This window comes from Brassica napus, chromosome A2 (genome assembly GCF_020379485.1).
Source record: "Brassica napus cultivar Da-Ae chromosome A2, Da-Ae, whole genome shotgun sequence".
In the NCBI taxonomy this organism is placed as follows: domain Eukaryota; kingdom Viridiplantae; phylum Streptophyta; class Magnoliopsida; order Brassicales; family Brassicaceae; genus Brassica; species Brassica napus.
The window spans coordinates 11,188,918-11,213,378 of NC_063435.1; the positions used below are offsets into that span (position 1 = coordinate 11,188,918).

At 36.7% G+C, this 24,461-nt stretch overlaps 7 protein-coding genes across 8 annotated transcripts; 4 read left to right on the forward strand and 3 right to left on the reverse strand.

The window, feature by feature from the left end:
• Nucleotides 1–3,437: 3,437 nt before the first annotated feature.
• LOC106395841 (transcription factor TCP22-like) lies at nucleotides 3,438–5,168 on the forward strand. The gene has a single exon (XM_013836189.3). It carries the CDS (start codon nucleotides 3,772–3,774, stop codon nucleotides 4,894–4,896), a length of 1,125 nt encoding a protein of 374 aa, XP_013691643.2. The 5' UTR covers nucleotides 3,438–3,771; the 3' UTR covers nucleotides 4,897–5,168.
• A 97-nt stretch (nucleotides 5,169–5,265) lies between these two features.
• Nucleotides 5,266–6,174, reverse strand: LOC106395854. The gene is made up of 2 exons (XM_013836196.3): nucleotides 5,971–6,174; nucleotides 5,266–5,675 (listed from the first exon to the last, which is right to left on the reverse strand). Exons 1-2 carry the CDS (start codon nucleotides 6,041–6,043, stop codon nucleotides 5,458–5,460), a joined length of 291 nt encoding a protein of 96 aa, XP_013691650.1. The 5' UTR covers nucleotides 6,044–6,174; the 3' UTR covers nucleotides 5,266–5,457.
• Nucleotides 6,175–6,750: 576 nt separating this feature from the next.
• On the reverse strand, nucleotides 6,751–9,034 carry LOC106395825. The gene is made up of 4 exons (XM_013836175.3): nucleotides 8,278–9,034; nucleotides 7,387–8,214; nucleotides 7,238–7,305; nucleotides 6,751–7,157 (listed from the first exon to the last, which is right to left on the reverse strand). Exons 1-4 carry the CDS (start codon nucleotides 8,866–8,868, stop codon nucleotides 6,947–6,949), a joined length of 1,698 nt encoding a protein of 565 aa, XP_013691629.2. The 5' UTR covers nucleotides 8,869–9,034; the 3' UTR covers nucleotides 6,751–6,946.
• A 132-nt stretch (nucleotides 9,035–9,166) lies between these two features.
• Nucleotides 9,167–11,276, forward strand: LOC106395808 (transcription factor IIIA). The gene is made up of 6 exons (XM_013836160.3): nucleotides 9,167–9,375; nucleotides 9,481–9,624; nucleotides 9,988–10,336; nucleotides 10,431–10,669; nucleotides 10,744–10,887; nucleotides 10,969–11,276. The coding sequence occupies exons 1-6, from the start codon at nucleotides 9,199–9,201 to the stop codon at nucleotides 11,107–11,109; spliced, it is 1,194 nt and encodes a 397-aa protein (XP_013691614.2). The 5' UTR covers nucleotides 9,167–9,198; the 3' UTR covers nucleotides 11,110–11,276.
• Nucleotides 11,248–11,980, forward strand: LOC106421495 (proteinase inhibitor PSI-1.2-like). The gene is made up of 2 exons (XM_013862336.3): nucleotides 11,248–11,484; nucleotides 11,568–11,980. The coding sequence occupies exons 1-2, from the start codon at nucleotides 11,442–11,444 to the stop codon at nucleotides 11,768–11,770; spliced, it is 246 nt and encodes an 81-aa protein (XP_013717790.1). The 5' UTR covers nucleotides 11,248–11,441; the 3' UTR covers nucleotides 11,771–11,980.
• Nucleotides 11,981–12,957: 977 nt separating this feature from the next.
• LOC106395796 lies at nucleotides 12,958–15,577 on the forward strand. Its single transcript, XM_013836152.3, has 2 exons — nucleotides 12,958–14,177; nucleotides 14,290–15,577. The coding sequence occupies exons 1-2, from the start codon at nucleotides 13,005–13,007 to the stop codon at nucleotides 14,503–14,505; spliced, it is 1,389 nt and encodes a 462-aa protein (XP_013691606.2). The 5' UTR covers nucleotides 12,958–13,004; the 3' UTR covers nucleotides 14,506–15,577.
• Nucleotides 15,578–20,921: 5,344 nt separating this feature from the next.
• LOC106421491 (wax ester synthase/diacylglycerol acyltransferase 2-like) lies at nucleotides 20,922–24,039 on the reverse strand. Of its 2 annotated transcripts, none has more exons than XM_013862333.3 (7): nucleotides 23,815–24,039; nucleotides 23,126–23,692; nucleotides 22,972–23,038; nucleotides 22,560–22,654; nucleotides 22,234–22,443; nucleotides 21,994–22,131; nucleotides 20,922–21,303 (listed from the first exon to the last, which is right to left on the reverse strand). In XM_013862333.3, the coding sequence occupies exons 1-7, from the start codon at nucleotides 24,001–24,003 to the stop codon at nucleotides 21,136–21,138; spliced, it is 1,434 nt and encodes a 477-aa protein (XP_013717787.2). In that variant the 5' UTR covers nucleotides 24,004–24,039; the 3' UTR covers nucleotides 20,922–21,135. The 2 variants fall into 2 exon arrangements, with proteins under 2 accessions (XP_013717787.2, XP_022564333.2); XM_022708612.2 differs by having other exon boundaries at nucleotides 21,994–22,143.
• Between the last annotated feature and the right edge of the window lie 422 nt (nucleotides 24,040–24,461).

Sequence of the window (24,461 nt, forward strand, 5' to 3'; positions counted from 1 at the left end):
ACATTCAGTCAATATTTTAATGATTTTGGTGGATCTGAAAATAACCTACCTGATTATTAAGTTATTTTCATCAATATTGTATTAAGTTTGTCTTATGTTTAGAGTTGTTAAATGTTGTATTAAGTTTGTTGTATTTTTTTTTTAACTTTGTATTAGTTATGTATCTCAATGGTATTGTTTTCTATTTTATTTTTTAAATTATATAGTATAATTTATAAAATTATAAATTATAAATTATATTTTAATAATTAATTATTGGTAATTCTATTTTAAGAAGTTTAATCAGTATATACATATTGGGTATAAAGTTATAAAAGTTATGTTTAGTGTTAATGTTTTGTTTATGCATAAAATAAAGATTGTCATAAAATAAATGATCATTATGTAAATAAAAAAAGCTTGACATCAAAATGAGGTTGTGAATAGTGTTCCCTTAAATTTGATGGAATACTGTTCATATATTCATTTTTTCCTTCAAAATGATGTACCATTGGAGATGAGTTTTCCTCATTTTTTGATATTTTCTCTCATTTTGATGCATAATTGGAGATGCTCTTAGACTATATACAATGGTTTCAAGATTCAACACCCTCCACATCATCTTTTAATACTCAATGTCATATTCTCTTTCTTACCCATCATCATTCAACACACATTCAATTTTTATCCACTACAATGGTCTTGTTGAATAAAATTCAACATTCTATTTTATTAATTAATAATTATTTTTTCTATATCCAAATTAAATAAACTTAGTCTTTATTTATAGATAATTTAAAAAGATAAATTTTAGTATACGAAATAAAAATAAATTATTTAATTTATAATGAAATTAATTAGTTTTAAATAACTAAGAGAATATCAAAATATCAAAATATCAAAAATCTTTAGAAAGTGATATGTATCGTCGGTGGTCCCCACTTTCTTCTTATTCAACATGTTGAATCTTTTCAACACCAATTAATCTACATCATCATATTTCATTTTTTAATACCCTTATTATAGGGATTCAACTGTTGAATCTTTTATTCAACACCCCCATTGTACATAATCTTACAAGTGTGTATGCACCCTCCGCGTTTACATCACGTGACGCAGTAGTCTTAGAGCCTGACTGGTTCAAACGCAGTGGTTGCGGTTGTGGTTGCAGGAGTTTGTGGATGCGGGCGGTTGCGGTTTCTAACAGTTTTAAGAGATTTGTACGACTGGTACTGCGGTTAAAAATTGGTGTATTTGCGGGTGACTTATGACTGGTTAACTATCAAATGCGGTAACTGTCAAATAATAAATTAACAATATTTACATTTAATATAATTATAAAAATATCAAAAATCATAGAATTATAATAAATATAAAATTTATATTTAGAAAGTTATAATTTTAATTTTTGAAAATTTATTGAAATTGTTTTTATTATAAAATTTTATAATATTAATTAAAATATAATAGATATATTTTAATATTTTCATAATTTCAATTTTAAAATTTTTATTAAATATTTTACTTTTGTATATATATATATTTTTTTTAATAGAAAAAAATTTTACCCTCCCGTAACCACCCGCAACCGCAAACGCTAGCTGGAGCCAGCTTTTGAATTTATGAGATTCTGAGCGGTTTGAAACGGTTTAAAGCGATTTGAGTGATTGTTGCAACCCGCCGACAATTGCTATCAACCACAAAAGCTACGTTTGCGGGTGGTAGCGGGAAAACCAGTCGCCCCCTTAATCAAACACTGAAAATTAAAGAGTTAACATTCCTCCTTCTCATTACTGTCTCCCGAAATGGTACACAAGGGAGATACATTGTACAATGTACCAAAAGTTACTAATGAAGTTATGATTATTGACACTATTTTATCATAAAGATGAATCATTGTCTGAATGCAATTTTTTTAAATTACTAAGAAGTTATGGGCCTAAACTCATAATTCATCTGTATCCAAATCACAACCGATAATATTAGTCTTGTTTGAAGTGCATTCAGATCTTATACTATAGATTTCATCTATAATATTTTCAATTTAACTAACTTGGTAAAAAAAAAGACAAGTTTAAATAGAGTAGGACACAAAAAATCAACTATTTATATTAAGATCTACTGGTTTCTTTAAAATTATTTAATAAAATAAATTAGAGTTTGATACGTGCACCCACACGGATGTTTATTTTAATAAAATAAATATATAAATTCTCTACAACACAAAAATGTAATAGTTTCACAAACATGCATTCATATGATGTTTGTTAGATTTGTAATATATAATATTTGTAATAGATAGAAGATTTTTAATTGTGTGTAATTTGTTGATTTCTCATATTGCGGTTGGATACAAAGCCAATTAAAATAATATATTATATAGCATATTTATGAATTACTATTTTTAAACTATAGTAAGCATTTTTGATATATTTAGTTATAAACTAAAATACCAATTATTATGTTTATGCATATGAATAAATCTATATTTTCAAAATTAAATGTATTTTTGTTTTAATAAGATAGATAGATAAGTATCTAAGTTTTTATATGCCAAATAAATTCCACTTCCATGTTTATATTTGAGAGAATATTAAATTGAAATTTATTTGTTGTATCTTATAATTTATATATATGTGTAAATTATACTAATCATCACATTATTATATAAAGTGTGATTATACTAATCATCACATTATTTAACATATATTAAAAATAACTTTATATGTTTTAATAAAAACATATATAGTTGATATTTTGTATGTGAAACGAAATAATAACATACATGAATGTATAACATTCAAATAAATTTGTTAAGTTTTATTGTAAAATTTGATTACAGTATAATCGGAAGTTTTGTACGTTTGGTTAGTGAATAATCTAACAAAATAAATTATTTGTGGTTAACTAACTAAGTTTGGATAGGGAAGAATCTAACCAAATAAATAATTAGTTTTATGATTTTTATTTAATTTTCCAAAATTTTATTTAATTTTTATTTATTTATTAATTAAATATCTTTTTGAAAAAATAAAGACAGACACACCATCGTTTTTACCTGCACAACTAGTCAATTTTTTTTTATTTAATGAACAAATAAGTTAGGTTAGAGGTCTTTTTCTGATATAAATATCATTTTGAAATTTAAAGATGCTAATAGAAAAAATTCAAGGTATAAAATATGAGTAAATACCACTTTCATGGTTCTCATGCTATTTTCCCTTATGAAACATGAATAATAAGTTTTATATTTGGATAGAGAATAGTGAAACAAAATAAACTATTTATGGTTAATTAATTATTTAATTTAATGGCACAAGTTGTAATTATTAAAATGAAAAAGAACTATTTCTTAAAGATATTTTAGTTTTAGTAGTGTAGATTAAAATCTAAGAAAAATGTTTACTATAATCAACCAAATCTAAAATGATTTTTTTTTTTTCAATTGAGAGTAGTGACATATCAAAAAAGGGAATCAAGAGGAAGAAGAGGGGAAACAAGAAAACAGTGTTAAGAAACAAATAAGTCAATAAAGCTTGACTGAGAGATTAATAGATTGATGCATATCCACTTGTTTTTATCCCTTCAATCATTCTCTCTTTACTCCCAAAGGCCATTATACTCGTAAAGCTCCAACCTTTAGATCTCCTCTCACTCGAACACTCCGCTCTTCTCCTTCCTCCTCCGCTTCAAATTCCCCCCAGATTCGTGGAGAATTCGAATTGCCCTCATCGTAATTCACATGTGTTCCGCTTAAAAATCCAATCTTTTTACAAAATCGAAGAGCACGACATGGATCAGAACTCTCACGACCGTCCGACGGCGGAGGCAGGGCTGCAACTCAATTCTACGGAAAACCCATCACCGGGAAGATCGGTTCATTTCGCCGGAGGTGCAACCTCTAGCTCCACGAGCACTAGCTCGGGCACTGCTCTCGCCGTGGTTAAACCCGCCGCGAAGAAGCCGTCTAAAGACCGCCACACGAAAGTCGACGGCCGCGGCCGGAGAATCCGCATGCCGGCGTTGTGCGCCGCTAGAGTTTTCCAGTTGACGAGGGAGTTGGGTCATAAGTCAGACGGAGAGACGATCGAGTGGCTGCTCCAGCAAGCCGAGCCTGCTATCATCGCGTCCACGGGGACCGGAACGATTCCGGCGAATTTCTCGACTTTAAACGCTACTTTACGCGGCGGCGGCGGTTCGACCATCTTCGCTCAGTCGTCGAAGTCTTCTCCTTTTCACAGCACCGGGATGTCTCTGTATGAAGATAGTAACGGTACTAACGGATCATCCTCCTCCGCCGCGAAGTTGTTAAACGCAGCAACAGCCGCTCAGAACGCCGCCGTTTTTGGGTTTCACCATCAGGGCTACCAGCCGATAATGTCGGCGGAGAGGAATCCGCCGACTTTGGGGAAGCCTTATAGAGAGGATTACTTCAAGGAGTCGGAACCAAGTGGGAGTTCTCAGAAACCGGGTCAGTTTCAGGAGCAAGAGATGGGTCCGGGTCCTGGTATGGGCCGTGGGACGGCGAATGTGGTGCCTCAACCTATGTGGGCGGTGGCTCCTGGGACTACGAACGGAGGAAGCGCGTTCTGGATGCTTCCTATGAGTGGCTCGGGTGGGCGGGAACAGATGCAGCAGCAGCCGGGTCATCAGATGTGGGCATTTAATCCGGGGAGTTATCCGGTTGGGACAGGGCGGGTTGTGACTGCACCGATGGGGTCAATGATGTTGGGAGGTCAGCAGCTAGGATTAGGAGTGGCTGAGGGAAACATGGCGGCCGCAATGCGTGGAAGTAGAGGCGGCGGCGGCGACGGTTTGGCGATGACGCTAGACCAACACCAGCATCAGCATCACCAGCAGCATCAAGAGCCAAATCAAAGTCAAGCTAGTGAAAATGGTGGTGATGACAAGAAGTGAACAAACGCACCTCTTGAACATTTTGGTGACCACACTGGCGGGTAGGAGGATGCTGCTGGCGATCAATGATTCCAATTGTAAAACATGTTTTGGCAGTTTAATGCTGCCATGCCTGAGAGATTTGAATGAGGAATATGGTGAAACATATGTGGGTTTAAGCTCTTGAACAGATTTGTCATATCATGTGTGATTTTTTTTGTGCTTTCTTGATTTTAGTTTTTTTCTTCTTGTGATTGTGCTTTTGATTGATAGATATGTGAATATGTTGGATTTTTTTGGGGTTTTGGGTGATCTTTTAATGGTTTCATACAGATCACACAAGGGTAGCTCGAACTGAACAACATTCAGACAGAAGCACCCGAATCCAAATTAAAAAAATACATAATTGTCGGATTATCATTATTCCAGCGTCAAACAGCCAGCAAAGGATGAAGAAACAGAAAAGAAATGACAAATACTTGTAGCTAAGATCCATAAGAAGCAAGAAACATTCTCTCTTGCAGAAAGAGAAAAGTTTGATAACTCATACAAATTTATTGAAGCAGAGAGACTCGAGTAAATTCAACCAGAAGCGGTCTTCCTCTGCTGGAAGACAACAGCAAAGATGGGAACACCAACACCGATGCTGAAAGCGGTGAAGACAGCGAGAGACATCTTGAGACCTTGGAACTTCATGCGGTCCAAATTGTACATGTGCTTGGCGTGGAGGTAGTAAGGCTCGTCATGGCCATGTCCTCCGCTCATCTTCTTAGCTCCAGTTGAGTGGAAGCTTCTGCTCACTGTTGAACAAAGAAAGTCAAAGCAATGCGTATAGTTCAAGTAGCTTTGCATTATGTTCTATTTATTAAGATATAATCATTTGAGGTTACAAGCGAAATTCAATTTCCAAAATTCGACGTTTGATAAGGTAAAACACTCAAAGCAATCGAAAATTAATCATGTTGAAGCACTCTGCGGCTAATCAGAAACATCAAAATCCCAACAGCGTATTCGATTTCTGGGCAACAATCGAAACCCTAGAAAAGGGGAAAAAGAAAGACAACTGAAACCAATCCAAGGAGATGGGGTACTAACCAGATCTGGAGACTGACGATTCGGATGAAGCTATGAGCCTTGAGACAGATCTGATGCCGGTGTTCAACGCCATGATCAGAGTTGATGGAGAAGCGGATAAAAGCTCAACGACGGCGAACTTGTTGGAGTGATTTTTTCAATGTTCACGATATAAGGAAATGCTTAGACTGGAATAGAGCGTCGTCACACGTGCGATCGACATTTTATTTTGGGCCCGGCCAGGCCCATTTATTCTCTTTTTTTTTTTTTTTTGTAACACGGCCCATTTATTCTCATAACGCCTTTCTTGACTAGTCTTATTAGATATGCAAAGCTCTAGTGTCGTCGGAGTAGTTGACATCACACCTCAGACTGAAAACTCAGTTCTCCGCCATTTATGAATTTTAAGTCTCAGGCTCAACGAGTACATCTCTCTCTTCTTTATTACAAAACGAGTAACTAATCACTAATGTGTTTTCTTACATCAACAGGAAAAAGAAGATGTTAAATACATTGTTAAAGGCATGTGATGTTATATGTTACTTGTGGCTCTAAGAGCTTACGAAGACGACGCAGCTGCTAGAAAGCTTTACTCAAACGCTGGTTACATCGTGACTGAGTCTGATCCACCCTGGGACCTCCACTAGGATAGCAAAGAAAACGTCACAATCGCATTCCTTAGGCGTTTTAGGTTTTTGTAGTTCTTGATGTATATTTGCTTAGCCATGATAAGGATAATACATAAATTGTACCGATCAATAGTGACAGTAAATGAAAACTGAAGAGTTTCAGACCATCAAAAATTTCAAGAAACAACATATCTAATATAAGTGTCCAGACATTAAGCTTCTCTACACAAAAGGGTTATAACTAACCAAACAAACAAAACATTGTTTCTACATCTAAGAGGGAAACAAAAGCCGACCATACATACCTATTGACATTCGGACATGCTCCTTCAGAGCAAAGAAAAAAACAGCGTCTGTGGACAGTCTATCTATGCAGACGGTCTGGTTAAGAGCGACATGGCCTTTCTGAAATCAAGAGACTCGAGTTCTAATCCCGGGACATGCTTGCCTTCTGGTCCCATCCAGAGACCTCCCTTTTGAGGAGGTATCAGCAACGGAGACTGACTGTTGCCCTTCTCTTGCGATGTTTCTTGCTTTTTCTTCACAAACTCAAAGAACTCAGCAACCTGGCGTGCATACCTTTCACCAATACCAATCAAGAATCCATCTGTAAGATTAAGGAATCTATTATGGTGACATTAATAGTAGTGAGAACTTACTGTCTCTTTGCTTCAATATCTCGGCTGAAGTCAATGTTTGGTTCACAGTCCAAAACCAAAGCAGGGACCTGTTAAAAACCAAAGGAACCAGTCTTAATCAAAATCTATCTTCAGACCTTTAATACAAAAAAAAAATGCAATAACGTTACCTTCTGGATGCTAGAATGCATATGGTTTCCTTCCAAGTAAAACACACGGTCTTTTATATCCGGATGCAGAGAGTTGTTATCCATCTGTAAAGACGGTTTACTAACAGACAGTACCCCATGGTTCCCACTCTCAAACGGTAAGAGCCAGCTCTCATGCTTCTCGTGCAAATCCTGGAGGTACTTCAGCGAGACTCCACCTTCTTCCGCTCGTTTCCTCAGCATCATCCTCTTGTGGCAAGTGTCCGGACTCGCCCTCAAGTATATGAACCCATCAGGAACAAGCCCAGGTAAAGCAGAGACAACCGGATCAAACCAAGAATCATATATGCTTATCTCCATCTCGTTCATCCACTTCGCCTCATGAACCGCCCTCACAAACACCATTCTGTCACTGAAGACGCTCCTCTCCATCAACCTGAGAGGCTTAACCCCAGAAGCAGACTCTTTCTCCTGCATCAGGCGCGTGACGAACACGTAGTTCTGGAAAGTGTAAGCGTACCTCTGAGGCTCTGAGTAGAAAGCGTCTAGTATATTGAAGTGGTCTGGTCCAACGTCTTGCCACTTGTCAACCGGCTCGGGAACTATCTCAACGAGGTCACGCAGCTCGATAGTCTCGTTAGCTATTCTTTGAAGAAAAGTTGATTTGCCTACACTAATGTTCCCTTCGACACAAAACGTCAAACGCTTCTTGGGGTTCGCATTAGGGTCCTTGAGCTCTGAGTCTACGCTCTCTTTGATGAACGTTGTGATGCTCTCCGCGTGGTTCCTGTGAATAATCCCAACAGAGCTACGGAGATAATCAACCATCTTGTCGCTTGCCTTCCAGAACTGAAATTAAAAAGTAAAGTCAGCAACTTTTTTTATTAGAACGAAGTAGAAGTTTTCAAAGACCTTATCTTTGTAGAGCTTCTTGAGCTCTGCGACATCTCCGATACCGTTATCAACAAGCTTCCTCTGGTTCCTCAGACCCACGCCAGGAATCTTCAGTAAATCTGGATTGCCGTCACAGCTTCCGTTAGAGCTCCGTCTATTTCGACGGCTCATCCTCATTGGCTTATCATCTTCTCCTCCGTCAGAGTCGTCTTCAACCACTGCGTTAACAGAGCTAAGACCTCCGTTTGATTCGGAGTGGAACAACTGGTTTCTTCGACTAGTACTATGGATTCTCCCGTTAACTGAGCACCGGAAAGAGGCTGAGAACGGTAGCGACGCCGCTCTGAGGACACGGGTTTTCTGTAGAATCCCGGAGAGAACGGCACCGTTTGTAGAAACAGAGCATGCCGTGGTCGGCATAGTGGAGGTAGAGAAAGGTCTGGGGGTGGAACAGAGAGATGGGTTTTTGAAGGAGGTCTTACACCTTGGAGAGAGGAGACTAGGTATGGCGATGGGTTGTGTAGAGATAAGACTACCGGCGAAGGAGGTAACCGGAGCAGAGAGAAGAGGTGTTGAGCAGGTTGTAGTCTTGTACAGAATCTTCTGCATCGTTTCGTTACCCGAGCATTTCACATCCGTAGCTGCTTTCACTTGTAGTTGAAACTATGGTAACGTAAGAAAGCGGAGATGGTGAATCGAGAAACCCTAGTTTCAGAGAAGAGAGAGAGAGAGAGCTTTCGTGTGGGTTTTGACAGAGGAGAGGAGGGAGAGAGAGAGATAGAATCGTCTAGGGTTCGGTTTTGTTTTGTTAATTCGGTTTTGCAAAATGTTAACTGAGCTAACCGGAGTTAATTCGGTTCGGTTCGGTTTAATTAAGTAAACGATATAAATAGCCATTGTTTAGCTCGCTATTTCATCTTCTAGAGTTTGCGGCGTGTGATGCAGACGAACCCTGATCATCGTGTAGAAAATCAAAGCGAGATGGCGGAAGAAGCAGCTAACGTCGACGCCAAGCCATCGAAACCCAAGGACATACGTCACTACCTCTGCCAGTATTGCGGAATCAGCAGATCGAAAAAGTATCTCATCACTTCACACATCAATTCTCATCATAAGGTTTCCATCTCCCTCCTCCCTTTCTCTCTCTAAGCCTTTAGTGTGTAGAGTTCATGAGTTGACGCGTTTCGTTTGTTTTGGGCACTTCTCCTTGTTTATTTTTAGATGGAAGTTGAAATGGAAAGAGATGAAGAAGCTTGCGAGGTTGATGAAGAAGAGGTCTCTGGTAAACACACTTGCCAGGAGTGTGGTGCTGAGTTCAAGAAACCTGCTCACTTGAAGCAGCATATGCAGAGCCACTCGCTCGAGGTATGCATCCTCGTGGAGACAGAGAAGCTCGTGGGCTTGCTTAGTTCTTATTGCGTGCTAAAAGTGTACACCTTTGCAGGAAATGAATGTCCTTTTTTTGTTTGATAACAGAAGGTCTTACTTATGTTATTGCGTGAGGCATTGGATCCCAAAAGAGTGAACTCCAAAATGCGAGGCTACATGTTATGGACTAGTATCAGGCTGGGAGACCTCCTGAGAAGCTCCTGCTAGTTTGCCTCGGTCACGCTAAAGGTTTGAAATTTGTTGTTCAGTAGCTTGTTTTTTTTGCTGCTCATTGCTTCTGGAGTTTGTTGTCTTTTATTGGATTTTGTTTCTGATTGTTTTTGTGTTCTTGCTGTGCAGAGACCTTTTGAGTGCTATGTGGATGATTGCACTTCTAGTTATAGGAGGAAGGATCATCTCAATAGGCATCTTCTTACCCATAAAGGCAAGCTATTTAAGTGCCCAGTGGAGAATTGCAAGAGTGAGTTCTCAGTACATGGCAACATCAGTAGGCATGTTAAGAAGTTTCATAGTAAGGACGATGGTAACAAGGACGATACTGGTAATAGTAAAAAGGAAGATACTGGTAATGGAGATTCTCATCACTCGGAATCTTCAACTGGCCAAAAGAAGCTTGTCTGCAAAGAAAAAGGGTGTGGAAAGGCCTTTAAGTATCCGTCACAGTTACAGAAGCATCAGGATTCTCATGGTAAGTGTCCGATTCTACTCTCATAGAGGCACTACTTCTGCTTACTGCCAGTTTTCAAGTCTCTAAAGGGTACTTATGGATTTTACATTTGCAGTGAAATTGGACTCTATTGAGGCTTTTTGTTCGGAGCCTGGATGTATGAAGTACTTCACAAACGAGGAATGTCTCAAGGCACACATACGATCCTACCATCAGCACATCAACTGCGAGATATGCGGCTCTAAGCATTTGAAAAAGAACATCAAGAGACATCTACGGACTCATGAAGAAGACTCATCATCACCGGGAGAGTTCAAGTGTGAAGTTGAGGGGTGCTCTTCAACATTCTCAAAGGTAAAGAAACACTTAAACGCAAATCAAGCACTGTTTTCAAGTCCTAGATTATTAACCATCCTCATTATTTACAGGCTTCTAATCTTCGGAAGCACTTGAAAGCAGTGCACGAGGATATCAGACCCTTTGTATGTGGCTTTTCAGGCTGTGCCAAGAGATTTGCTTACAAACATGTCAGAAACAACCACGAGAAATCCGGGAGCCACATATACACCTGCGTAAGTTCAGTCCCCAACTTGTTTTTGTTACAAACTCGAAAGAGGCTAGAATCTCACATGGAAGTTGATTGATGGTTTCAGGGTGATTTTGTTGAAGCTGATGAAGATTTCACATCAAGACCAAGAGGTGGAGTCAAGAGAAAGCATGTTACAGCTGAAATGCTGATAAGGAAGAGGGTCATGCCTCCTCAGTTTGATTCACAAGAACACGAGACTTGCTAGTTTACACGGTTTAGGCAGATATGGTTTTAACTCTGTGTAAAGTTTGTGTTTTATTTGTCTGTAGGAGAACATATAGATCAATAGTAGTAATAGTAAGTGTAAAAGATAAGGTTATAGGATAAAGATCGACACTTTAAGTCAAATCTCTCAACTCTTTTTCGTCCTCATATTCATTTCAAAGTTCAAAGAATTTCAAGTATTCGGTCAAAGTAAACTAAACTTGACTAATCAACCATGCAAAAGTCAATGGTGCAGCTAAATAATTCATTTTTTTTTTCTAAGCTTCTATATATATATGCTTTGAGAATATAATTACAATCACATTGGAAAGCATGGCTACATACAAGATTTGGCTGATGTCTCTCATGATCACAGGTATAGTTCTTGTTAACTACATACATATAAGTATATAACAATCAGAATTTGATATTACTTCTTGTTTCAAAAATTCCATTTAGGAGCGATTCTAGCAGATGTAATCCCTGGAGTTACTATAACAAAGACAGCGATCGCTTGTCCTCTCTATTGCTTGGAAGTAGAGTACATGACATGTCCTTCCTCTGGGGACGAGAAGCTGCCTCCGAGATGCAACTGTTGTCTTGCTCCCAAAGACTGTACTCTCCATCTCTCTGGTTCTACTTCTATCCATTGTACCAAATGATTTTAGAAACAAGTGTGAAGGCCTGATGAAATCCCATCCACTCATCCCAGTGTTCTATTTCATCTGTTCTGTAATCTCCTTTTTTCTTCTTCTTGCTTCTTTCTCAAACTTTAGCATCAAACGCTTACATGTAATGGATATAAAAAGAGCTTGTGAGTGAGTATCTATTGTAAGTTTGGCTGTTATATCGAGTATGTTAAAAACCTTAAAGAGTTCTACGTTGTGACCAGGTCCCAACTTTGTGATTATAAAAACGAAACCCTAATTATGCTAATGGTAAGATAAAAAAGTGCACAGCTCCTGCAGTAACTAGAACCACAGTAGTAATGGTTTTTTTAATACTTTTTGAATTTGTATTTATTTATTAAGTTAATTTATTTTAATAGAAATTAGGACCAATAACGAAATCAAAGCCATAAATTAAGAAAATGACCATAACAAAATAATGGTTGTATATTTATAAGATATTTGTCATTTTAACTTTCATCACTATTTCCTCTTATTTTAATTTACTTTTAACCTCTAAAAAAATATTTATTCAAATTTTTAGTAATTTATGAAAACATAGATATTTTCTTTCTAATGCATATTTTAAAATTTTAAAAACAGGTATACATTTATAAAAATTAATGTTATGTTTTCACTGATATTGGGTACATTCCCAAACAAGTCCCCATTACGTGGTTCCTTCTAACTAATACGATTGTTTCGGGCGATGTGGCAAAACCGCAAGACAAAGTGCGCCTCGTCGAGCGGTCGAGAAGTTTACTTTCACGAAGAAGCGACACGTGCAAAGACGTGGCGATACGTGTCATTCAAAAGTTAAAAGAAAAATAAAATGTTTGTTGCGGTTTCACATCCTCCCAAAGTGTTTATAAGTTTATTACCCGTAGTGGCAGTTCAGATTTGATGATGTAGTCAGGGGCGTCCCTTGGCACAGCCAACTAAAGCATGGGCCTTGGGCCCCCATATTTAGAGGCCCCCATTTTTGAAAATTTTATTATAAGTTTTTATAATTAATTTTGGATTTCATTGTTTTGTAAAGTAAAAAAAAATATACCAGCATCAAAATGAATTAAAGTCAATCCATTATTAATATGTTAGTGAAAAAACAAAAACAAAATAATAAAAACAAAATGGATTTACAATTATGTAGGCCCCCAACTTTTTTTTGGTTTAGGGCCTTCATAACCATAGGGACGCCCCTGGATGTAGTAAGCAACTTGCAAGTACAATGACGAATCTGTTGGCTTTGTGTCTTGTCTTCAGCACTTTATTTGCGGCGGAAGTATGGTCTCCGAGCCCAGCCGTGACCACTCAACAGACTGTGGTGTCGGAGGACGACGTCATCGTCAAAGATGGCCACCGCGTTGTGGTGGTTGAGTACGACCGCGACGGGAAAACCAATACGAGAGTCTCCATCTCGCCGCCGTCGGCAGATGAGGGAGAACAAAAACAAGAAGTAGAGAAGGAAACTACGTTGTTTAGACACGCTAAAGAGAAAGCGAAAGAAACGGCGTCGTATTTTCCAAACGTTGGTCAAGGCATCTCGCAGCCGGTTGTGACGGAGGAGGCGCGTGATCACCACGCGACGGCTGGGGAAGTCATATGCGACGCGTTCGGTAAGTGCAGGCAGAAGATCGCGAGTGTTGTTGGCCGGGCTAAAGACCGAGCATCTGATAGGGTAGATGATGTCGGAGAGAAGATCTCTGATGCCGGAGATGCTGCGGCGGGTAAAGCTTACGACGTGAAGGAGACGGTTGCACGTGGGGCACGTGACATAGAGGAAACGGTTACTGATAAAGCCGGCTATGCTAAGGAGAAGGTAGGAGAGACGGCACATGATGTGAAGGAGGGTATGGCCCATAAAGCTCATGATGTTAGAGATAAAGTTACCAAAAAGGCTCACAACGTGAAGGAGACCATGGCCCATAAAGCCCATGAGTCGAAGGAGAGGGTGAAAGATGAAGTGAGAGACAAGGCTCACGAACTCAAGGAGAAGGCGGCTCACAAGTCCCATAACGCGTGGGAGAGAGTTAAGTTGGCGGCGCGTGGATTGGGGTCAGCAACGGCGAAGGCGCTGAGTCCTACTAAGGTAGCAAGCGTGGTGGGGCTGACTGCAATTGCGGCTGCGTTTGGGACTAGCGTGTGGGTGACGTTTGTGTCGAGCTACGTGTTGGCTTCAGTGTTGGGGAGGCAGCAGTTCGGGGTTGTTCAGAGCAAGCTGTATCCTGTCTACTTCAAGGCAACATCTGTTGGAATCTTGGTGGGTTTGCTTGGTCACGTGCTTAGCAGGCGTCGGAAGCTGCTCACTGACGCTACGGAGATGTGGCAAGGCGTGAACCTTTTGTCCGCCTTCTTTATGATTGAGGCCAATAAGTCATTTGTGGAGCCACGTGCCACCAAGGTATATCTACACTTCCTTAGCCAGTTTGTCTTAGTAATATAGTAAAGTGATGTTAGTCTAGTGATCAGATCATTATGTTGTTTTGGGTTATATATATATTTGTTGTGGATAGGCGATGTTTGAGAGGATGAAGGCGGAAAAAGAAGAAGGAAGAGGAGGAGGAGGAGGAGAGAGAACGAGTGAGCAAGAAGTAAGGAGGAAACTGGAGAAGCTTAGCGAGAGGCTGAGCAAGCTCAACACATACTCCTCTTGGTTAAACATAATGATGCTCATGTCTCTAACCTGGCACTTTGTTTATCTCGGCCAGAGACTAGGCGCTGCTTGTTGATGCATATGGCTTTGATAATTTGTTTCAAGTGTGTGCATCTCCTGGTCCTAAACCTAACTTCTTTTGTCGTTGTGGTTGTTGTTTTCTGACGTACTTCTTACGGTGTCGTAGTTTAATGTTGTGTTGTTTAATGTCATATGTAGATATGTCTTGTTATTAGGTCATGCCTTCACTTTTGAATTAGACGGTTGTTTTTTTTGCCTGTACATATACAAAATTTTATGGTAACGTAGGCTAAACCTTTTTTTTTTTTTTTGTCAACCAGATTTCATTAAAAGCCCAAAGGCACAAGTGTACAAGGAAGATAAATAAATAAAATAAGGCCCACATATATTGCAAATACAACTAAGCCCAGTAAGATGATGATCTAAGATAATGAATCCGATCATCTCACGCATCCCTTATCCTTGTGTCTGCCCAACACGTGTTGAAACACGTGTTTCTCTTGCAAAGCGGAAGCTTCAGCCACCGTCATCTGCCACCGAAAGGATGCTCCGCCGAGATCACCTCTGAAACAATTCTCTGGTTCTATCAAATTTGGACCCTCTTTCCCGACCAAATTGTGCTCCTTGGAAACGCCTTCCATCTCCACCGTGGTTATTTGATCAGAAGAACTTTGTTTCACCGGAGTTGTAAACAAAGGAAGCTTGAGCCGAGTAGAAGACAGATCATATGTCGGACCGTTTTGGAAAAAACGCCAACTTTTCTTAATCCACTTCATAAACGACTTATCAAATCCGCTTCATAACTCTCATCAGAGATGCTTTCCTTAACACCAAATCTGGGTAACTATTAACAGAGGAAGTCTGATTCCCCTAGAGAGAGGTTGAGTTGAGCGATGAAACGAAAGTATCTGCTCAATCACCTACGGGATTAGAGTGAAAATCGGATGAAAAGCAGATTATTTCAATCTCAATCAAAGATAAAAGATGGTGAATGAAGAGAAGCTTCGACGAGACTGAAGTACAAAATAAAAATGGCCAAAGCTAAAGGATAACTCGGCAATCCGAAAAGACAGTTGATCAAAGATCGAACATATACTACACCAAAAAGAGAATCATCACTTTCCTCTGAAAGATCTAGGGTTTGATAAGAGGGGAGCGATGGAGAGAAAATTCTCTCTCTAAAAGAAGAAAGAGAGAATCTCACGTAGGCTAAACCTAAACAAAAGAATACATACTAAAAGAAGAAAAATACAAAAATCGGTAGCTCATTAATATTGAAAGTAGATCCTTTTAACTAAAAGTAGGCCTGGGCATTTTAACCTGGACCCGAAAACCCGAACCAGAACCGACCCGAAATCACAGGTCCAGGTACAGGTACAAGTATGTGTAGATTAACCTGTTGGATATTTTATTCATAGACCCGTGGGTACAGGTTCGGATCCGGATAAGACCCGATACCCGAACGGGTATTAATGGAACCGAAAAAACACAAATAGGCGTGCTTTAAGACTTCAAGTTACAGCGCGTCACTTAATGTTTTGTCTCAAACCTCGGTATCTCCTCGGCTCTTGCAGTCGTTTCCACTCCCCCAAACAGCCTTCAATCTTGAACAAAACCTAAAAAAACTTATCAATCAAACTGGAAGACCTAAATCATACTCATCTAATTTCTTCTTCTCTACTTTTTGAGACTTCTCAAATTAATTTTGTGATAATTCCTTAATCTAAACCCAAGTTTCTTAATTCTGTGGTAGTCTCCACTTTTTTATTGTTGATAATGGTTTCGTTTCGTTTTTGTCTTGCTCGATGATTCACTTGATGACTAAGTTACGTTTGTTTGATTCTTTTGATTTTTGAGTTTTGTTTTGTTGTTTTGTGATTTGACTTTTGTTCATTGTTCAACTTGATTTCGAAGCAAAGAAACTTGGGAGAAGACGTGATGAAGTTGTTGTTTTCTATTTTCTTTTGTTTTTGGATTGAAACTTCATAAGATTTATGTTATTTAGTACTTTTGTGTGGTTAAATTGTTTGCAAAAACATATAAGTTTGATATGAAATTATGGCTATTTGGTTTTCAATGCTTCGTAAACAGGTTTACATGGGTAAAGATTTCGGGTTTCAGGTTAAATGTTACGAGAACTACTGAAAAATATCTGAAACTCATGGAACTGAACCGAAAATAACCCGAAAAACTTGTACCCGAACCGGAACCAGATGTGATCCGAAAATAACAGGTTCTTTTGCAGGTTTTTTATTTTTAGACCCGAACCGACCTGGACCCGGTAGGAACCGACCCGAACCCGAACCGAAATCCTCTCAAGTACCTATTGGGTATAAATTTTCTAGACCCGAACGACCCGGACCCGAAAGGAACCGACCCGAACCCGATCCGAAGATCCGAATACCCAGGCCTAACTAAAAGATAGAAAAAAATCGGTATGCACCTGTGCGCCATTAATGGAGTTCCAACCCACATAACCAAAGCATCTCAGGAGTATCCATGGGCTGCAGAGATGATGAGGGTGCGGTTCGTAGTGTCCATGGGCTGCAGAGATGAAAGTGCGGTTTGTTTGCTAACCCAGGTGATTCATCTGGTACCATTGATGTTCGTTTTGTACATTATAATGTTCGATCATCCTGCTGAATTTTTAAAAAATTTTGCCAAATTTTCACCCATATGAACAGTACCAGCCCATCATCACGAGGCGCCTAAAGCCCAAATTCTTCAAACTTACGTGCAAAATAAATAGTCATTAAAATACTGCCTGAAAGTGTCGAACCCTATCCTTACTCTTGGTACTTTGGCGCCCCTGAAAAATCTAACATTATTTGGCGCCTAAAACTTTAGCTCAGGGCCGGCCCTGCATATGAAGGTGAGTATTTCGGTCCAAAATGATAAATGACAAAATATTTTTTAAAATCAAAATATTATTTCAAACCAAAAAACCTATATTTTTCCATATATATTTTTCCGCCAGAACCGAAAAATACATTTTTCCGCCAAAACTAATAAACAAGTAAACCGAAAACATACTTTTCCGTCAAAATCGTAAAATTTATTTCTTCGCCAAAACCGGAAAAATGTATTAAAACGCATTTTCCCGGCAAAAACGCAAAAACACATGTTTTCGTAAAAACTGGAAAAACGCACCAAAATCAAAAAAACATATTTTCCCGCCAAAAATACAAAAAAACGAATGTTTCCGCAAAACCGGGAAGACGCATATTTCCTCCAAAAACGCAAAAAACGCATGTTTCCGCCAAAACCGAAAAACATTTTTCCGCCAAAAACGCAAAAAACGCATGTTACCACCAAAACCGCAAAAACACATTTTTCGTCAAATCGCATTTTTTTGCAAAAACCGCAAAAATATTTTCTGCCAAAAACGCAAAAATACACTTTTTCCTTCAAAACGCAAAAATGCATTCTTTCCGCCAAAACTACAAAAATGCATTTTTCGCCAAAACGCGAAAAAACATTTTCCCATCAAAGCAAAAACGCACTTTTACGTCAAAAACACATTTCTGCCAAAACCGCAAAAAACAATTTTCCCGCCAAAACCGCAAAAAATGCATTTTCCGCCGAAACTACAAAAACACATTTTTGTCAAAACACATTTTCCGCAAAAACCGCAAAAAATATATTCCGTCAAAACCGTTAAAATGCTATTTTACCGCCAAAATTTTAAAAATATATTTTAATCATTTTATTGACAAGTCCACCTGAATGCAGATGCAAATTAAAAAATAAAACAACAAACAAACATAGTTGCATTTAGATGATTCATCTGGATGCATATACGAAATGAAGAAACGGACAACACCCAAATAGAACATCTTGATAAAGCATCTAGATTAACCATCTCGATGCATCTTCCAGATGTACAAACGAACATGGCATGTTCTTTTGAACTTGATAAGTTTCAGCTATCTAATTCTCATGTAGGCTCATGTCTTAACATCTAATCTACACTTCAGTCACTTACAATTTATTTTTAATAATATTTTTATTTATTTATTTGATCTAAAATTTTATAAATATCATTTATATTCATAATTTTGATGAAAATTACACTATATTAAGTTTATATATTCTATTTGTGTATTTTATACAATCTTAAACATGAAAATGTATTAATGTTATACAATATTCACAATTAAAGATTAACATGTTTTATGACATAGTAAACAATCTAAAAATTTCGCCAAGCATAATTTTCGATTAATCTTCTGATTTTCTCTTTAGGCGCTAGGCCCAACCCGACTGCTCGATTAGCGCCTAGCGCGTTCCCGAACAGGGTAACCAACCTCCCAAATTGACTTTTGAAAATAATTATCAATACTTAATTAAATTATTTTATTTAAATTGAATAAAGAGTAAATTTAAATAATTACAGAATATATATTTATACAAGTGTTTTTAAAAATAAATTTGATATTTTTTTTATTTATTGTTTTCCATCATCTAAAATTTAGAGTTTAGGTTATTTTAATTTTGACCAATGTTTAGAATACATATTAAGTTTTCTTATATCATTTAAGTAGTTCAGAATATGCATTACAACTTTTGTTCTATGATTTATCAACAAATAAAATATGTCTTCTTATATCCTATTTTTTTCTATGTTTTACGCAAATTAGAATATATCTATCATTAGCTATAGGGAGCAATTTGAAGAGATATCATGTGATAAGAGATGCAGTATGCCGACGTTGCTGTAATGCGGAAGAGACAGAAGATCATATATTCTTTGAATGTGAGTATGCAAAGCAGATATGGAGAGCCTCAGGACTTTCAAATTTAACGATTCTTAAATCCCTCGGCCAGTCTAAAAGATAAGATTGGAGCCTGTCTACAGATCTGTACATCAGCAGGGCTACGTCATTTTCAAGATTTACCAGTCTGGATCCTATGGAGATTATGGAAAGGAAGGAACGCTTTAGTTTTTCAACAAAAACATACACATTGGATGAACATCATACGCTACGCTAAGAGTGATGCAAAAGAATGGAAGCAGATTGAGGATACAGATACATCTGAGGTGGTTCGGAGAAACAATACTACAACGGTTCATCCACAAGGACATTGGTTAAGGCCTCCACAGGGATGGATTAAATGCAATACAGATGGAAGCTTTATTAATGACGAAACACTAACAGCTGCAGGTTGGGTTGTGAGATATTCAAATGGAATTTATAGAGGAGCTGCACAAGCTACAGGTAAACGAGTGCAAAGAGCACTGGAAAGTGAACTACAAGCAATCCTTATGGCGCTTCAGCATTGTTGGAGTTTAGGATATCGTAAAATAATTATGGAGACAGATTGCAGAACAACAAAAGAAATTCTACAAGATAATAAGCTCAACTTTCAAGTTTACAATTGGACAAGAGATATTCGAGAATGGAGTAAGAAGTTTGAAGCAGTTGAATACAGATGGATCAACAAAAGATCAAATAAGGTTGCAGATAAGTCGGCGACTTCGAATCCAACTCGAGTTTCATTTTTATTTCATAACTATGTACCAAACAACATAACATCTCTTCTTCAGGAAGACTATGTACTGTCTCATTCAAATTAATAAAATAAGTTGATATGAAAATAAAGAAAAGAATATATCTATCATAACAGTTTACTGTCAGCCCTCGGAAAGACCAATGCTAAATCAATTATCTTTCAATTTTCCTTTTTAATGGTGTAGCGGACCCGCCGAGCTTTGGATGTGCCCCCAAGCTGATGCCAGCTTTGTCTTCTTTCCTCTTTGGTTCAGATCTTTTGATGTCGTTTCATGCTTCTAGACTTAAAACCTATTCAAATACTTTTTTTTTTGGGCAAACTGATTCAAATACTCTTAGGTTCTAAATAGTAATCAAAAGAATTGAGTGGAAATAATGAATTTTTTTCATTTTTAAAATTTTACACCATTTATACAAAATAATTTTCACATATTGTTCCTTCTTATTTCTATAATTTAAAAAATTATAGAAGAATGTTCATTATTAAATTCAAGAATAAATAATAAATAATAAATATTTCTAATTTTTCATTTCGTTCTCTTTCATTTTTTCCCTTTTTATTCTTGCTTTTTTTTAGTGGTCACCAATTAAATCTTTAATTCTTTATAAACTATTTTAAAACATGATATGGATAAATATATATGTATATATTAAGTAGTTTAGGTATAAAGTACCATAACCGAATTATACCCGATAATGTTTTAGAACTTTACCAGTTCCTGACATAATTACTTCTACCAAACCGAACTAAATGATAACCAAAGTACCAAACGAATGATAACCGAACCGATCTGAACCGGTTTTAAGGAGGTTCCTATTTTGTTACCTAAAATCGAAAACTGAAAACCCAAAACTCAAAACCCAAGTTAAGCAAACCAAAATTCGAATGATCATGCCTATCAGAAATTATCAAACTGTTTCGAAATTGACGTAACATTTATGTTCTTGTGGCAATAAATAGCATAACGTTCTTGTATAATAAATGACATAGTAATATTTATGGAAAAATATTTATACATAGATAACACACATATCTTAGGAAATGAATAACTGCAACACGCACATACCTTTATTGAAAACAACATTTATTGAAAACAGTATATATCGATAACACAAGTATATCATAGGAATTGGGATGAGTAGGTTTTGATCTCTACGTCAAACATTTCGTTTTAAACGTTTAAATCGGCAGAACATTTTTCTTCTGCAGCTGATTTCATCATCTGGAGAGCTTCGACCATGTGATCACATAGGTGATGAGGGTCTGGAATTACGTCGAGATCAACTCCAAGATTGATGATAACTTTGTTTACATAGCTTGTTATGTGGACAATGAGTGCCTTATCCAACAAACAACATGTTGTTAGTCTCCTCTACATATATATATATATATATATATATATATACTGTTTCATTCGTTCAAACGCAATGATAACTTAGAAGAAAACTAAACTAAACTCCCAATAATTATATATCAATTTATCATATATTAGTTTTTCTTTTCATTTTTTGTGTTATAAAGGAAAAAAAGTTACCATTTTAGAAGTAAAAAAAACCATCATTGATGAGTTTTTACTAAGTCACTTATAAATTAAAAAAAATAGAAAAAGAAGAAAGAAGATGAAAATCTTTTATTTTGGGACATTTTATACAATTTTCGAGAAATTTTTTACTCTCTCTGTTTTATATTAAGTGTTGTTTTAACTTTTAAATTTTTGTTTCATTATAAATGTCGTTTTACATTTTCATGCATATTTTAAACAAAATTTGCTAAAATTTGCTTTTATTTTTTAATTTATTAATAAAATTAAACAAAAAATTATATTAAATAGTGGTAAAACAGACCATTTAACAAAAAATTTAATTCGCATGAAAACATTATAAGTCACTTATTATGAAACATAATGAGTAATTCATTGCGGTTAATATTGTTCCCTTATTCAAATTTACTATTAATAAACTCAATGTGTATCTACAACAACGCTGATACTCTACTTGTAAAAGATATCAAGGAAGACATAGGGTCATACCTGTGGAAAACCGGATACACTTGCAGCAACGTAAGAAATTTGGTGGTCGAAAAGGCTTATTTCTTCGGATGGACCGGCAACATTTGACAATATGATTGTTGATCGTCCGAAAATTCTCATTGCAAGATTTCTTAGTGCCTGTTTCCCACCCTCACACAACCAAATGATTCCATTAGGATTCATCATTCACATAAATAATATATCTGAAATGATCGAAGTACGAAATATATACTAACTCACCTTGGATCCGAAAATTTCGACGGTCAATTTGAGCAACACATAGGAAAATAAAGGCTCAAGTGAGAGTTTTTTCCGATCCATTATTGTTTTGGCTCGTCGGATGTATTCAAATATATCGTTTTCAGATCTCATCCATAGCGGAATCATAACATAACCAATTGAGTTTCCCCATCTTGACGTTGAAAGTTTCGCCATCATTTTAGCAAGATCCTATATTTTTTTTTTTTTGAAAAAGAAAAAAGATTAATTAGAGCGTTGAGGTTATAATATATAATATAAATATAGAAAATATTTGAGACCGTTTTGGCATGTTTGTTATTTTGCACCTCGATTTTCTTATTTGATCTTAGGTTAAAGAATACAGCAGCTCGAAGAGAAACATTTTCAAGAGATCTCTTTAACTTCGAATTTGTTTCAGAATCTGTTTCCAAAAGATCAAAACAAGAATTGTAAGAAACGTGAATAAATGCAATTCATTACTTCCTCCGTTTTTTAATATAAGTCGTTTTAGAGGAATTTTTTTGTTCTAAATTATATGTCGTTTTCGATTTTCTATGTAGAATTTACTAATAATTAATGTTGTATGACCAATGGTAATATATCTTCTATTTTTCTATTGGTTCAATTGTGGTTAAGTAAATAATTAATGATATTTTTGTTTAGAAAATATAAGAAATTAATGGTTTTCTTAATCTACGGAGGGAGTAGTACTTAATATAAATGTATAGAAAGATGTACCATATTTTTGACTCAAATATCGTGAAAGACCAGCTTGCACCATTCCAAGAATAACATCATTCACAGTCTGATTAAGAGACGACAAGAAATTATTGAAGTTCACGTTTGGTCAACTGTTAAGTAATAGGCAATACCAGAAAAAGGAATAACATACCATATTCATTGCGTTCTTCACGATTTTCACATCGTCCAAACTAATTACTCTATGAATAAATTTGTTAGGGCTAAGTGTAGCAATTGGTTTCTCCATAAGCGGAGTTGCAGCGTCGCGGACGGAACATAAAATGAGCAGAAAATTGAAAACTTCAACAAAAGTGTTGCACATTAGTCTAATTATGAACCACACACGAGCAACCAACGACCACAAAACATTGGTTACTTTGCTTTTCTTTGGAGCAACCAAAGTGGGCAATGACTCTGGGTCACTTGCTTTTCGACTACAAGCGAGTAAAAGAGACATAAGTGACATCCCATCACCCAAGGAGTGATGAAATCTTGCCACAAGGAAAGATTCTGCATCTGATGTTTTCATATTGAGTATATGCATCTCCCACAACGGTTTCGACATATCAATTGGTGAAAAAACCATATTTGATGTATAATCCTCTAGAAACTGATCAGGATTTTGAATAGTGGGATCTATATCCGGAACAACTACATGATCTTCAGCTTTTACTTTTGTGGGAATCCATTTGGCTTTTTTTCCACCAACTCCTGTCTCCTACAAAGTTTTACATAAACAAATATGTTCAAACTTAATTCAAAGTCGCGCACCAATATGGCAATATCGTTGCAAGAGTATATATATGTAAATTCATATATGAACATGTGTGTTATAATTACTAGTATGCTAGAGAAGCGTGGATGGTTGAGCAAAGTGTTTTTCAAGCCTTCAACAAAGGCTGATGGATTGGCTTCGTGTTTGAATCCGATGGTTACGATGTTGAAGCAATCGAGTCCTGGCATGCTGAACAGCCGTGAAAACGGGCTGACCGGCACCTCTCCAGAAATCATCGGCTTCTCCATTGCCATATATTCTTCTTTTTGGCTGTTTATATGAATAATCCACAAAGTGCATGGTTGAGTTATATACACATGCTAAGCTTCACGTAGCTATCAATATTATTGTATTTCAAGATGTTGTAAAGATGGATATTATATTTCAAGCGTTAAAAAAAATGTTTCTTTCGTTTTTGTCTCAAAAAATCGTATTTCATTTGTATATTCCTTTGATCATGAGTTTTCGTACAAAACGATAGTTTTTCCTTATCTTATACTCGTTTTTCTAAAGATCTTATACGATCATTGTTTTCTTTTACTTTTATAATTTTCTTATTTTTTATTTCTTTACATCAACAAAAACGAGATTTTCGCAAAAGTTTTTTTTTTTTTGTCAAAGATTCGCAAAAGTTTTTAACTAATACTTTTTACAAAACACTTCAATGCTTTATATCTCACTGCTTACGATTATGGTTAGTCTTCATTGTAGT